Source organism: Drosophila elegans, unplaced genomic scaffold (assembly GCF_018152505.1).
Source record: "Drosophila elegans isolate 14027-0461.03 unplaced genomic scaffold, ASM1815250v1 contig_183, whole genome shotgun sequence".
Lineage (NCBI taxonomy): Eukaryota > Metazoa > Arthropoda > Insecta > Diptera > Drosophilidae > Drosophila > Drosophila elegans.
This window is the reverse complement of record NW_024545550.1, coordinates 5,665,326-5,680,569: the sequence shown is the minus strand read 5'-3', so window position 1 is coordinate 5,680,569 and position 15,244 is coordinate 5,665,326. Positions and strand designations below refer to the sequence as shown.

Here is a 15,244-nt window from a genome sequence, read left to right as displayed (position 1 = left end):
TTAGCTTTTAATTGGGGTATTCCCCCTACGGTTTCATTGCTGGATCGTTTTATTGTTTTATCGGTTTATTTGAATGGTTAAACTTAAAAGTTAAACAATTGGAATGTATTGGGATAACACCAATGTGCGCAGAAACTAGTTCAATCCGCAATGCAAGTTTATACAATCAATAGCTTAAGCACACAACATAAACTTCTTAACGGTTTTTGGCGGTAAAATTAAGAAAGGTAGTTATAGAATCGTAAATCTGTTAAAACAGATAAAGTAATATAAATATATTTACATTTTATGAATCTAGACAAAAATAACCCATACTTACACTTTTCCTTTGACATATTTTGTGTTCATAAAAATTTATATTAATATTTGATTCATATTTTTTATAATTGACAAGCGCTAAAAACGTATTAACCAAAACAAAATAAAAATAAGAAGTTTTCAGTACCTTGCTCCCTTATTGAACCTCCTTTTCCCGGCAGCCAATAAAACACTCCCGCTTTACTTAACTACCATTAAAAACTTTATTTCTCATTGTATCGTATTGCATAAAACGTACGTATTGTTATCTAAATGCAAATAAAGATGGCAGAGTGTGTTTGCATGTGTGAGAGTAATAATTCCAAGATAAAACAATCTCGCCAGCAGAGGCAAATAAAACAAACAAAAACAAGAACACGATTCGTATTTTACACAAATGTAGAATGCTATGATACGGATGCTGCACTACCTCCGGCTAATCCTCGCGATAATAATAATGGGGCGTATGCGTAGGTAAGCTAAGTGCCATGATATAAATTCACGCAGTTACCCAGATCCCGATGCTTCAATGTGGTAGACCCGCAGACAAGTCTTATCGGGATTTACGGACTGGGGTGTTAAAGATAAAGACAATCTGATGGATGCATGGCATGGATGGATGGGATGGACGGGATGACGGGGATGGTGGGGATGGGGATGCGGATGAGGCTAAGTCTTAGACAAATGTTACGTCGAAACCCTAAGCATAGTTATCGCTATCTTCTAACATCATGAAAATGCAGTGGACGTAGGCACATTGCGTTTCTGTCTCAGAGAAGCGCTCTTGACTGGGAATGGTAATCGGAATGTATAGCAGATCGCTGGACCCGTGTCCCAGGTCAGCAGGAACACTTGTTCTTGGCATCCGATCCGGCTGCATCGGCCGAGCTCAGGTTGAACTTCTCGCCATCGGCCAGATCGGCAGATATCAGCTTATCGTTGATGAGTATCTGTCGGGTGAGTGGACACAGATTAGCGGGGCTTTGGCCAAGGATTAGCACGGATTATCACCTTGTTCACGAGCGCACGGGCTGCCTCATCGATGTTGATGTTCTCCTTGGCGGAAGTCTCAAACCATCCGGCAAATCCGTTTTCCCTCACGTACTCATCCATCTTCTCCGGCTGCGTAATGATGCCCTGCTTTTCCTGGTCGCACTTGAAATTGGAAAGAAATTCATCATTAATTTTACTTATTTTATAATTGTTATAATTATTATACCCGTTATAATTATTTGGAAAAGATTTAAAGTTTTTCTTAGAAATGGTTGATGGAAATAATGGAATGTTTCTTTATAAAATATATAAACGTCTATTATATGCTTAATCAAAATGAGATTCTACCCATTAGATCAATAATTCTGAATCCTTCAGAAAAGTTCTAAAGTTTCTCATTTTAATGGTTTATGGAACAAGAAAAAAAGTTAAATGGTCTTCAAGTTATTCGTCATTTAAGCACTCACTTTATTGGCCAGCAGGATGCACGGTATGGGACTGCCGTCTGGCAGCTGCACCTTGGAGTCCAGGTCCTCCTTCCACTTGCTGACGCAGTCGAAGGTTCCGCTGCGTGTCACATCGAAGACGATGAACGCACCCACCGCCTCCTTGTAGTAGACCCGGGTCATGTTGCCGAACCTCTCCTGGCCGGCGATGTCCCACAGCTGGAGGCGCACTATCGTGTTGGCGTCCCACTGGAGCACCTTCAGGGCGAAGTCCACGCCGATGGTGGCCCTGTAGTTCTGGCTGAAGAACTGGTGCACGTAGCGCTTGATGAAGGACGTCTTGCCGGTGCCCAGTTCACCGATGACTAGAATCTTGTACAGATGCTCGCGCTTATCACTGGTGGACGTCATGATGGCCTGAAATCGAGGATTGGAAAGGATATAGTTTAGGAGACAGACTTGTAACACCTCTCTGGGTTCTACCTAAGCACAAGAAATTAACTATGTATGTTTAAGGCAATAGTCGAACAAGAAATGGGCTTATGAGACCAACATGTAACTGGAATGGTATAGAAATTTGGACTGGAGAATAGAGATTTTAAAACACCAGTTTATAAATTCAAAGTCGGGTATTAGTTACACCTTTTCTAGCTTGTCAATCCGCACTGAGATTCGCTGGTTAGTCGACGGCACCCCTTGGGCAATGGTTGAATGACACTCTGGGCCCACACACACACACACACACACACACACTATAAGCGGGGCAACATCAGCACTTGTGGGGCTTCTTTGCTGGCAGACTGGCCAAATAGCCAACTAGTCAACTAGCCAACTGGCAATCCGATGGCGATGGCGACACCTTACCGGTTCCATTTCCTGATCCATGGTCAGGTCACCGAAGGCCGGCATCGGCGGCTTGTCAGCGTCTGCCTCCTGGGTGTCCTCGCCTCCTGCCTGCTGCTCCTCGCTCTCGTCCTCCGAAGCGGAGTCCGGATTGGAGTACTCACTGGCCACCGACTGATAGCGCAGCGTTTCCCGCCTGCCCTCGATGCTGTCGTGGTCGCCGAGGACGAGCTGCTGCTGGGCGAAATTGATCCGCCGAAGACTGGAGTCGCTGAGCTCCTCGCTGGAGTTGGGTTGCTGGCTGGCGGCGGCGGCCAAGGCGGCTTCGTAGGCACTCAGTGGACTCCGCACGGCACTGCCCACGGCAAAGCGGACTGCGGGCGGTGGATTGGCTAGATTCTGGGCACTTTCCGCCGAGGACACAGTGTCGTCGGCCGCCGGAGGGACTGTGGATGTGGCGGCGGTGGCGGTGGTGGAGGCGGATGGGTCCAGGGACTCTAACTGGGGATCCGTAGTGGCTGGTTCGGCCAGTGGTCTGGCGTTGTGGCGGTGGCCGCGCTGCTGCTGCTGCTGCATCAATTCCAGCTTCCTGCTGGCTGCGCTCGAGGATTGGGACTTGCGAACAGCTCCGGTGCCGGTGGCAGACTGAACCTGAACCTGAGCCTGAACGCGACTCGGCTTCGCTGGGGCCCGCTCTCGGGGCGGCGTATCGCGTGTGCTCTCGGTGCTGGTGATAAGGGGCTCTCTCTCGGGGCTCTGGGGCTTCTTCTTGGCCACCAGCAGCTTGGTGGTGCTGGTGCGGGTGCTGCTGCTCGTGTCTCTCGTGGTCACCGTGGTGGTGGTGGTTTTCTTTCGCGGCTTCTTCTCCGCGGCGGGTGTCAGGTAATCCGTGTCGCTCTTCGGCCTGCCGCTCTTCCTCGCCGGCTCCACCTTCTTGCCACTGATGGTGATCTGCAGCGTGCTGCTGCTGGCGGATGAGGGCGATTCGGGTGGCGATCCGGATGGCAGTGATGGTGTGGTGGTGGCCTCCAGCTGCTCCACACTGATGTCGTCGCTGGTGGCCAGGCTGTGGGGTCGCACCTTCGTTTTCCGCAAACCACCTAGGAGTAGGCGGCGAGTGAGGCTCTTCTTTTTGGTCTTTTGGCCCAGGGCTCCACTGTCCGTGGAACCTATCGAACTGGCCACGTCTTCTAGGTCGCCAGGGGTTTCGTGCGCCTCCTCCTCTGCGCTTCTGGTTTCCCTGTCGGTGCTTTTGTCGCCCAGCTCCCTTTCTTTCTTGGTTTTGGTCTTCGAGAGGCTTCGCAGAGCCGCAGAGAAACGGGAACGGCCCTTGATCTTGCCGCTGGCCTCCTCCGACTCCTCCCTGGGATCCCCCTGCTCCCCCTGCTCCCCCTGCTCCTCCTGGCGATCACCTTTCTCCCCCGCTAATTCCGATTCCGCTCGCTTTGTGCCTTTTACCCGCTGCTCCTCCACCTTGGGCATATTTTCAACTGCTCTCTGGCGTTTCTTCAAAGGTTTCCATCTGCTCCAGATTGAGATCCTGACCTGATCCTAGGCTCCTTGATTTTTTGTTTTTTGATTTTTTTTTTTAGCAACCGCAGCGCTGACAAAACAAACGCGCACTGAAATCCCCAATGACGAAGCCTAGGCTTTTATAAATTTTAATTCGCCCACCTTATGCCCCGCCCCTTTTTTGTGGTGAGAGGTTTAGCATTACAGTTACGAAAAAATGCATAGTTGGCCAGGTGCTAGGTGCTTACCAACAACGAACTGAGCGTGAGAAGAATGGACCGATTGAACGGCCGGCACCCGCTTATCAAGCAATCTCCGGACAGAGATTGACCAGTGTCCGGCGGTGATGAATACTGGTGGCCAGTTGTTTGGCTGGCTCACCCTGCTCCCGAACCACTGGACTCTGTCATTGGGATCAAGGTGAATGCCCAATCATCCGAGACACAGCCAGTGGAGCAGGGCATTCAGTGTCCATTTCTAGACCTGACCTCTCCGAACAAACCGGGCACAGTACATGCTCCATCAGCCACCACCCTCCACCCACCACCCACTCCTCCTCCATAGCGCTTGAGGGGCTTCCTTTAAGCTGAGGATTTGCCGCTATACGCATCAACTTGTCCCAAAAGAGTCGCTCCACTCGGCATTAAGTGGGCGACACATCAATCTGGCGCTGGCGGGTTGAACGCTGCCTTGTCTTGGCTGATTGTCGACCGACTGCTGCGACGTGACTATATAGAATTACGCTTATTACAAAACGTGGTTAGCCGCAGTGCAGAGAGCAGGGCGACAGGCAAAGAGATACTACATACTACATACATCGGGCATATACGATTACACAAGTAATAACCCAAAACGCAGACGGCATGGCACACATATCCACATTTAGTGAGATGGATCCCATCCCACAGATGTACAATACGGAAGTTGCCTGTCGTCGGATTTTATTAGATACTACAGTTCTAAATATAGAAACACATTGTTGTGGTAGCAATATCATCGTAATGTGGCATAGGGATAGCTAATAGATCAAATAAACAACAAAAGGTAACTTAATTTCTTGGGAAAAATTACATATCCCCTCACAGACACACACATTTCTACCTGATGCAGCTAGAAAATTAAATTGAGCCACAAAATGAATGGGTACATTTAATAATCAAAGCCTTGATTTCATATTTGTTTAAATAGAGCACTAGTTTGTTCACAGATTTGCGAAGCTTCTGGCTAGACTTTACACTTAAATGTGCCTTAAGTAAAGCACAAAGAGGTGTTTTGTCTAAAGCGTTACCGATATGCACATTTTAAAATCGGGGACAAGTCAACACTCGAATCAGCTTACATAATTCAAAAGGAGATTAGAGCAAACACATTTTCTTCAGCCTACAAAACTCCAGTTTGAGAAACGGGGGCTTTTAAACTATTTTCTGCCATGGAAACCGAAAGCATTAGAAATTCACTTTCGCATAAATGTCGAACGTGAGGGAATTCCCCTTGTGCCTGCAGATGTTTACACGCAATCGAGCCACAAAACAGGAGAAAAACAAAACATGTGAAACATTCATCCCACCATCGCAGGCGCCTGCGATTACCCCAACGACCCCATTCCGGACAAAAGGCACTGCCACAGCTCACGGATGCCCGGAGGCCCGGATGCGGTGAAGTCCTACACGGGACTTCTCTTTCTTTTCCGTGAATCGGATACCAAATGGAAATCACAAGAAGCCTCCACGTCCATGTCCTAGCAATCAAAAAAGGAACCTGAGCACGTGGCTAAGTTCCTGGAATGGAATCTACTGCGATTGCATGCATCACGCCAAGCGTTAAATTTAGCAATCACGAGCATTGCCTATATTTTTAGATAGTTTGTGAAACTAAATTGATTGCTAAGCTGTTTTTTTAAGTTTATTTTAATAACTGGCATGTTTGGGTCATTTCTACATGATCCCCAAAAAGTATGCAATATATTTTTAGTAAAAAGTAAAAGTAAAGTAAAAAGTAAATTTATAAGTTGGCTGCTCTGGCAAAAGTAAAATTAAAAGGTTTTAATAAGCTTATTTATTTAAACAATATTTAAGCTCGTCTAATTATATAATAAAGGTATTAGACATCTGCAATAAAGCATTATTACTAGACAGAATTGACGTTAAAGACTTTTATAGAAGATTTAAAATAGGTCTTTTATTCAAAACCTTTATATTTAAATAGCTGTTTTAATTTTTAAATAGTAGTTTTAATTATCTGCTTAAATTAAACAAATTCTTTTAAATAGGAACAAAGTAATTAAGAATTAAATTTATTATCGCGTTAGTTTTATAAGTCGTTGCATAAACTTTTATAAGTTTTAAATAGCCTATTTTCTGCAATCTTAGCAACTAATTCGCAGATTGAGAAAATGTCAACATGGAGACGATATCAAGATAGTTGGCAATGGAACATCAAGATTCGCACCTTGGTTCGCGTGCTTGCAGGGCAGCGGTATATGTGACTCTCTGGAGAAGTTACAATACTTTATACATATGCTTATCAGTTGGGCGGGCAATTGTCATGGAAATGTAATCAGTCGGCCACAAAAGTAAAATCAAACGAACAACGAACAACAATACGGAGTGCAATGCCTTAGCCAACGATGCGCAGAGGGAGTTCGAGACTGATTACATAAGGAGGCTGCTATGCTGCTATATCCCCTCAATGGACTCTGCACACGCAACTTTGCGTATTATCAGTCGAATGGAGTGGAGTGCCAGCTCATATCTTATCATTCCATGGAGTTATCAGTGAAAAAAAAAAACGAAATGAGGAAGGGAACAAGTCCTGATTAGATTGTGGCCCAAAAATGCAATAAGACCTTGTGAATCATCAAGTGAACTACCAACATGTGCGATGTGTAATTGAAAAGTGCTAGAAATGTCAGGCATTAATTAATGAGCTTACACTTTCGCTGGCATGGTTCAATAATTGACCTTAAAACGTGACGTTGTCTGACTTTTCTATAGCAAAGCCCGGTGGCAGCCCTTCCAATTCCCATTGTAGTTTCTCAACAGCAGCGGATATCTATATCTAGCTAACCGGCAATCACTTAAGTAGCCGAACACACCCACATGGTGCTCGCCCCCGGATCCGTCCCTTACAAATGGTATGTATAGTCTATCCATATCCGTAGTCACGATGAGAGTGAAATTTTTGTGGTACCCCTTCCCCCCCGATCCACTTGTTAGTTTGGCATTGTTTTGATTTTATCGCTTTGTTTATAACATGTCTGGGTCTCAAATGTGGCAACTGCTTCAATTTCATTACCATTTAATTGCAAACTTAATGTGAGTAGAAATGGCCGTTGGTTGAATGGAGATTCTATTGGGGGCGGGAAAATGTATTAAAGTGCGCATCGCGGTCTGGGGACATTCCGGATTACCAGTATTTTAATTAGTTATCGTTCCGTACATTCGTTTCGCTCCGTAATCCCATCTGGTGGGCAATAAATGTTCGTCAAGTTCTCTGAGCGACTTAAGCGGCTAATGAGTGCACGCTGGTTGTGTTAACGGCCTGACAAGGCAAAATAGCGAAAACCATTGCAACACTTGGCCAACTTATTTTTGGGCATTCCCCACACTCAAAAAATTGTCCAATCATTTTGGAAAATAATCTCTCGTTTCGTATTACCCTTGAATTCTGTTTAAGGCTAGTTAAATAACAAAGAACAAAAAGTATTTTCATACACCTCGTCTTGATTTTTGTTTATTAATGTTCCGAATTCGCACTTATTTTAAATGTTATTCCTAAATTATTTGACTTAATATTTTGTTTGTAGTTTTGACAGAAGGTATTGAAGTTCTAAGATATTAAGAAACAAAAACCAGCTGAAAAAATGTATGTTCTTAAAATATTTTGTTTGTATTTTTGAAAATCGATTCTGAACAATCTCAGATATTAATATCATATTTAATATCATTTTTTAAAGTGAATATAAATTAAAGATTTGGTCTGTAAAAAAACAATGTATTTAACAATAAATCTTAAGTGAAAGTATAAGTTCTTAATTGATTTCCCTGTTCTTTTGCTTAGTGTATCCCACTCCCCCCACTTTAAACCTGACCCCGAAAGGTATTTCGACACGTGGTGGTCGTAAACAAACCCTCTCCGTTGTGGGTTTTCTGGGTACTCACTCCGTTGTGCAGGTATCCGTTGTTCCGGTTGATGTCCATGTGGGCCCGATTGGTTCCCGCGGGCATGACCGCAGTGGGTGGCAGCGCCTCTACGGCGTCGAGGTCCAACTTCGGTTGGGGTTCGGCGTAGGCCGGAGCGGCACTCCGGAGCGAGAACTGCGAGGAGCTGAGGGGCGTCCCCGAGGGTGGGATCCAGATCTGGCGGCGCACGAAAATGGGCGACTCCTTGGCGCTGAGGGCGCCCAGCGAGCCGGGTCCGGAGCTCTGCGGTCGATGCCTGTGCTCCACGGGCAGCTGTCGCGTCTGGGAGTCTCCGAGATCCTTGGCCAGGTACTGGCAACGCAGGCAGGCGCAGGATGTGAGCTCCGGCAGGTGATCGGCCGACTTGGATTTGGGCAGGGATTGGCCCAGTCCAACGGACTCCTGGGCCAGACAGTCGCAGATGTTCCGGCGTCCGGCGGAGGTCGAGACAACGCTGCTCCGAATGACGCTGGTTGCCATGCAACCACTGATACTGCAAGTACGATCTTTAGACTTCGTTTATCTCACTCCCCACACACCCTCTCAAGGTCATTCACACACGCTCTTTTGCTCTATTGCTCTGTTGCTCTATTGGAACCTCCAGATTCCGAGCAACATGTGGTTTCGGTTTTTGGGGGCTAACGGTAAACAATGCCTAGACTGTTCTTGAACTTATCACAATTTTGGTATTTATTATTTCGCGAAATTCACTGCTATTTGCGGCGTTATCTCATTTGATCGGTTATCGGTTTGTTGAACTCGACCGTTGCACTTTTTTGGGCAATTGTGCACTCGAATCGCTGCAAACTGGTTTCCAAATGCAAATGGAGCACTTCGGTGGTCACCACTTACTTTGATTCTTGCATAAGTTTTAAACGGTCTTTATTTCTATCGTCCTCAACGCGTTATTTGTTATTGGCGGTAATTCTACGACCCGTAAATTAAATTCACACACGTTCGATTGGCAGACACGCAAAAATACGCTAATAACAACAAAAACATGGCCAAGACGGTGGACAACAACAACAATTGAGAGACTTGTGAACGTGAACGTCCGTCCTCCAGTACATCCAGTTTATAACTGAATAATTGAAAAAGACGAGGAAAACTTCGGGGCACGAATGAAACTGAAAGCGAAAGCTTTTACAGAAAGCTTTATGTAGAAAACCGTTAAGCGGACTCCGCGATTCGGACTAAATTAAAAATTGCAATCGACAATCGGCGGCATTAATTCAAATAACATATTAATAAGTTATAACTTTTCCTTTTTTTATCCCACTGTTGCTGCTTTCTGAAAGCTTAAACAATCTTGAAAGATGCCAGACTGTCTTATTTTGTTTAAAACAATTTAAGGTATACAAAATAACATCTATACCCCATTTAAGTTAATAACTCTTGGGCGGAAATCTAAAAAACACTCAATGGTTAAAACAATATGGTGTATTTTCAATGTTTACATTTTTAAATTTACCCTTTTTAAGCTATCCACAAAATATTAGCAAACAAATAGGACCCCCGAAATTAACTGAGGAATCCATTTAAAAAACACATAATGGTTAACAACAGTTTGGTGTATTATCAATATTATTTACATTTTTAAGTCTACCATTTATAAATCACCCACAAAATATTAGCATACAAATGGCTATTTGTATTAGGATCCCCTGAAATTGCTTAGGAACAACATTCACTTAACTAACTAGTAAAAGCTGCCAAGAATTCTTCAACAACAACGTCTAATTAAGCTTAAACTAACAGCAACTGCGCATGCTCAACACGATTGCAACTGCTCGCTGACTACAATGGACATGTGGTAATGTCGCACAGAGATAAGATAGCTTAGGGAACTAAGGGGAATCCCAGAGAGGGGGAATCACACTGCCTTTTCAGCCTCGATCCGCTTGCGCCTGGCCAGCAGGAAATGCGAGACGTTCTCGTAAACCAGGAAGGTGATCATGCAGGCGGGCACCACGCGCACTAAACTCGCCTGGAGACCCTTGTAGAAACCTCTGTGGCCCTCGAACCTGCAATGACAACCAAACACAGGGCGGTATTAGTGAGGGTGAGCCAGGAGCTTCAACTACTTACTACTGTTTCAGATTAGCAAAGAGATTCTGCACATTTTAGGGGGTGACCGAAGGAACCGAGCGGAAGGAGCAGCCCTTAGCCCTTGGACAAATGAAAAGACGCTGGTTACAACGCACTTTAGTTGGTTTCTTGGTTTTCTTTTTTGGGTTTTGGCCAAATTGGCCATCTTTTTAATATAGCTAAGTAATTTCGCATTTTCTGCTCTTGACTTGATTTCATTTAAATTGTTCCACTGTTTGGCTTAGTTGGGTTCACAATGCGTTCATGCTTATTTACATACAGTACGTGTCAAAATATAAACCATTTTCAAAATTATGAAGAATCTTTTTGCCAAAACGAAATTTTGTATCAACTAAACAGTTAACTGGTTTCATTTTGTGCTTAAACAATTTCTAAACCATTACAGAATAAATAATTTATCTAAATTAAGAACTAAATGTGTGCAATGTGTTGTTTTGATGAAGAGTGCAGGAAATGCGTCTCTGAAATTACATTTCATGGGCAGGGGCAATTGTTGCCATGGCCTCCATCACATCAGTTACTTTCAAAGTGTTTAGAGCGAAGGATGTGTACAATAAAGTAGTTATGGAATACACTTAAAGCTAGGGCTAGGTGCTAGGGCTAAACCAAAATCGAGTTACAACAATAATACAGAATAAGTTTGTCATTTTCTGCTCAATAGCTGCACATCGGAGGAAACTAGAAAGATTCGTGTATTCTAGAGCGCTTAGCTTAAATTCTTCTGTGTCAGATTCTAGATTCTAGTGTCTAGGCTCTAGAGCTAGTGTAATACTCCATCTAGCTGGTCAGCTTCTCCCAGATCAGCATGACCATGCAGATGTTGGGCGTGACATGGACCAGGTAGGGCACCAGCCCCTTATAGAACCCGCGCATGCGCTCGTACCTCCAAGTCTGTTTGATGCAGTCCCAGGTGCCGTTGTAGCGGTGGTGGTGATCCTGCAGTCGGGCCCGCACCACCTGGTACGGATAGGTGGCCGCCGCCGCGATCAGCTTGGACACGGCCGCGAAGGCCAGGTACTCGGTAGTTGCCTGTGTGTAAAAAGGAATACATATATTAGTAAGGCAAAACGGAATGGCTGCCAAATCGCAGAGACGTCATCACAGCCGGATATATTCGGTTATGGTTGTGTACAGATGTGTTCATCAAAATAATAGCAATGAGAGAGTGTGATTTTCTGAATCATAATAAGTTTCGGGGAATTATGTGTTCCCTTAGCTTCTATCGACCATTGAAATGATTATCAAGGTAACTGAAGAACGAATGTTTTTCTTGCAATTAAGAAAAGAAGACATAGGAATATTATAATAGTATATTCCTATTGTATTGTCTATAGATATATCTAATCTGCTTTGATTTAACGACACTTGATAAATCATCTTGTATTCAAACTGAAAATACGATATTATTACTTTACAACAAAGTGTTTTTTCCAATTGCAAGTTAAAGTTCTATTAAACTTCTACGTTTTCATAATTTATGGCTGACATTTTAAGTGCTATTATTTTGACCGCATCTGTCCCACTTTAGTATATGTCCGATGTCAATGGCACGCGCAGCTCGGTCATGTGATGGTGACGGGGATGATCTGGTCATCCGTGATCTGCGTACTCACCAGCTTCGTGTCGATGGGCAGCTTGCGGTACTCGTTGTAGGCGTTCTTCATCTCCTCGTAGGTCATGAACTGGATGGCTCCGTGGGAGACGCCCAGCATGCCGGGCACGAAGCCGCGGTACAGACCCCTGACTCCCTCCTCCTTGTAGATCTGTCCCAGGGCGTGGATCATGCCTCGGTACTCGGCACTGCTAGCCGCGTCGCACTGCAGGCAGAGACGGGTCTTCACCACCCAGATGGGATTGGTCAGCAGCAGGGTGAGGGCTCCGGACTCGGCAGCAGCCAGCATGTGCATCGCCGGACCCAGGGGCATGGTGGTGTTGCCTCCCTGGATGAACGTCTTGATGGTGTTGTAGCTATGGATATAAACACAGTGTCATTAATGTTATCATTGGCTTCGCACGGCATGGTACTTACAACATGAAGTACAGGCCCCAGGAGGAGCCGGATCCCCAGACATTGGGAGTGACGCCCTTGTAGAGTCCACGGAAGCCCTCCTGCCGGAAAATGGTGGTGAAGGCACTGCTCAGTCCACGGTATTGCGGCACCGTCGCTGTCCGGCCATCGTTCACTGCAATAAGACAACGAATCACGCTCGTAAATGATAAACAAGTCTAGACATTGCAGCCTTGAAGGCTGGTACGAGTATGGATACTGCAACTCGTACTGGTACTGGTAGCAAAGGGTCTGTTGTGGGTACGTCATCTGGCGGGTATTGTACTTCAGTTGGGCAACTGTACGGCTACGGGGAAATCAGTTGTTGACTCCAAAAAGCCAAAGTTGTTTTCGCCAAAAAAAACACAGATAGATAGCGATAATTGCCAGCGGATGCGATAAGCTGGGGGGAGTCGAAAGCGAGCATATTTGCTTGTTTTCGCCTCCATTAGCAGCTATTTAGCTATTTATAAGGCGGCTACATATACATATACGGCATATATAGGCGGACAGCAGCAATCATAAGATCTGGCCTGACAACAGAGCACCAGGCAGAAGAAAGGGGCTCGTCCCGTCCGTTCTGGACTATTTATAGCTGCCCCAGGCGTGACCTTGAAACGGGGAGTGGACAACTCAACTAGCCTATTGTACGGGGGGCATTGCGATGAACCATATTGACTTTGGGCAGACTAATGAGTTTTTCGACATGCACACTCGATAAAGCTGCAAAGTGCTGAATCAGCCAACTTCCCGCTTGGCAACAGTGGGGGGAACTCGTTTTCGTTTTGGCCACTTTATCTGGGTGCTTGTGCCACATAAACCGGACAGTTGCCGCTGAAAGTTGCCGTTAAACAAAGCCAGCAACGCAATCAATGTACAGTCAAGACAAGTGGTCACGTGATTGAAACCGAGCAGAGCAACAGCAGAGCAAGAGCAGAAAAGCAAAAGCAAAAGCAAGATAAACGGGTTTCGTTTGGGCCAACATGCGTCATCGCTAAAAAGGCCTTGCGCAAGTCAATAGAAAACAGCTGTTGCCAAATCGAGTAACCGAAAGATTCAAGGAGGTTCACAGCTTTGGGTTCCTAACCATCCCAACTTGGGTTCGCTTTTTATCAGTTCACAATGCTCGCATGGTGTGACTTTAATGCACACAAACAACAACGACTGGTGGTTGTTATTGTTTACAGATCATTTTTCTGGTGAATTTACATATTCATTTAACGGCTAAGGCGATTTTTAGCGTTGATCCGAGCAAACTGAACTGCAAAATTAATAAACATAAAACCCGCTCCGTTTGTTGTTGTATTGTTGTTTTGGTATTTCGAATCGTACTATACGGAAATATTGTTCACGTATTTTGCGCATGAAGCGCAATCGAGGACAATGATATGATTCAGATTCAGTACAATTATGTAGTTTTTTAGCAAACACCGCATAAACACAACGAATCAGCTATAAATACTGTATCATATCTGAATATCAAAGGTTGATAGCTGGTATCGATCTTTGAACCAGTCAGTAAAAGTAAATGCCAGTAAACAATGCGAACTGCTGTTAGCCAGTTTCCTGCCTTCGAATTCCAGATTAGACTAATTTGAGTGTTTTGAGGCAACTGTCAACAAACCCATAAATTCTTTCTATCTATCGCATAAATGAACACTAAATTCACGTGCCCGTGGCCCCATTTTAGTTTTGTTTATGTGCGAAAACTTGAACGTAGTAGTGACGCGAAACGTCTCAAAGTTTCCATGTTGCAACAAATAAAAAAAGAATTAACGTCACTTCTCGGATACGCAAGCGTCTCAAATTTTCCATGGAAAATTTGTAAGACTGTGCGCAAACAAAACGCGAGCAGCGCATAAAGTGCAATAATAATCTGCAGCCAGACTGGCGGCATTTTTTGCGGCACGTGCCGGGGGTTCTATCTTCACTACACAGAAATATAGTGAGTTTTCTAGTGACGGTTCCGTATTTCTTATCATGTTTTTGTTTTTAATACTTCTATTTTTGTAAACAGTCTTTAGTCAGTTTAAACAAAAATAGCTAATCTCAAAATATATGTATTTAGTATTATTATAACATCACTATTAATTAAACATATGACTTTAGGATCACTTGAGAGCTGCAGTTATAGTATTAAATATATTGTACATTTTTAGGGGCCAAGGAAAGGAACTAATAAGAATACACATCGTATCAATTTTTGTATTCTGGTTATTAAAAGTAGCCTTTTTCATATTAAGGTAAAAGCAGTTAAATCAGTTATATTTAAAGTTTTACTCTAATATGATCTGATATGCATGAACATATATGTATCTAAAATTACAATATTGTTTTAAGATTTTCGACTGATATAACTTCGTTATTATATTAAATAAACTTATACTTATATATATAAGTATACTTAATAACGAGGTAAAGCCAGGCGAAAAGTTTAAAACAATATATAAATTTTAGACATACATACTCCAAAGTAAAATTTTAAAAATACCTGATTTAAGAGATTTTTCCTAAATAGGACAAAAAATGCATCTAAAAAAAATAATTATTTTTCAAGGCTCTATTTAAAAAACAAAAATCGAATACTAAGTCACTAGAACACCCTTTTTCTCCGGTGCAGATTGGAATTCCCCTGTGTGGATGGATGACTCACCTGCGAATCGAATCTTGATCAGATCCAGGGGGTGTAGGATGAGTGTGGACGCCACTCCGCCGGAAACTCCGGCCACCATATGCTCGTACTTCACATGGGCGAAAACGTTGAATTTCTTGGGACTGCCCGTCGATGGTGCTTTGATTGGATTCATTGTGCGATT

At 44.1% G+C, this 15,244-nt stretch overlaps 2 protein-coding genes across 3 annotated transcripts; both read right to left on the bottom strand.

The window, feature by feature from the left end:
* Positions 1-497: 497 nt before the first annotated feature.
* On the bottom strand, positions 498-9,340 carry LOC108143515 (ras-related protein Rab-32). 2 transcript variants are annotated; one of them, XM_017267996.2, is made up of 4 exons: positions 8,252-9,340; positions 1,758-2,153; positions 1,309-1,452; positions 498-1,247 (listed from the first exon to the last, which is right to left on the bottom strand). In XM_017267996.2, exons 1-4 carry the CDS (start codon positions 8,750-8,752, stop codon positions 1,137-1,139), a joined length of 1,152 nt encoding a protein of 383 aa, XP_017123485.1. In that variant the 5' UTR covers positions 8,753-9,340; the 3' UTR covers positions 498-1,136. The 2 variants fall into 2 exon arrangements, with proteins under 2 accessions (XP_017123485.1, XP_017123484.1); XM_017267995.2 differs by lacking the exon at positions 8,252-9,340 and adding an exon at positions 2,601-6,008.
* A 488-nt stretch (positions 9,341-9,828) lies between these two features.
* LOC108143537 (mitochondrial folate transporter/carrier) lies at positions 9,829-15,236 on the bottom strand. Its single transcript, XM_017268033.2, has 5 exons — positions 15,082-15,236; positions 12,411-12,564; positions 11,995-12,349; positions 11,265-11,410; positions 9,829-10,296 (listed from the first exon to the last, which is right to left on the bottom strand). Exons 1-5 carry the CDS (start codon positions 15,233-15,235, stop codon positions 10,146-10,148), a joined length of 960 nt encoding a protein of 319 aa, XP_017123522.1. The 5' UTR covers position 15,236; the 3' UTR covers positions 9,829-10,145.
* Between the last annotated feature and the right edge of the window lie 8 nt (positions 15,237-15,244).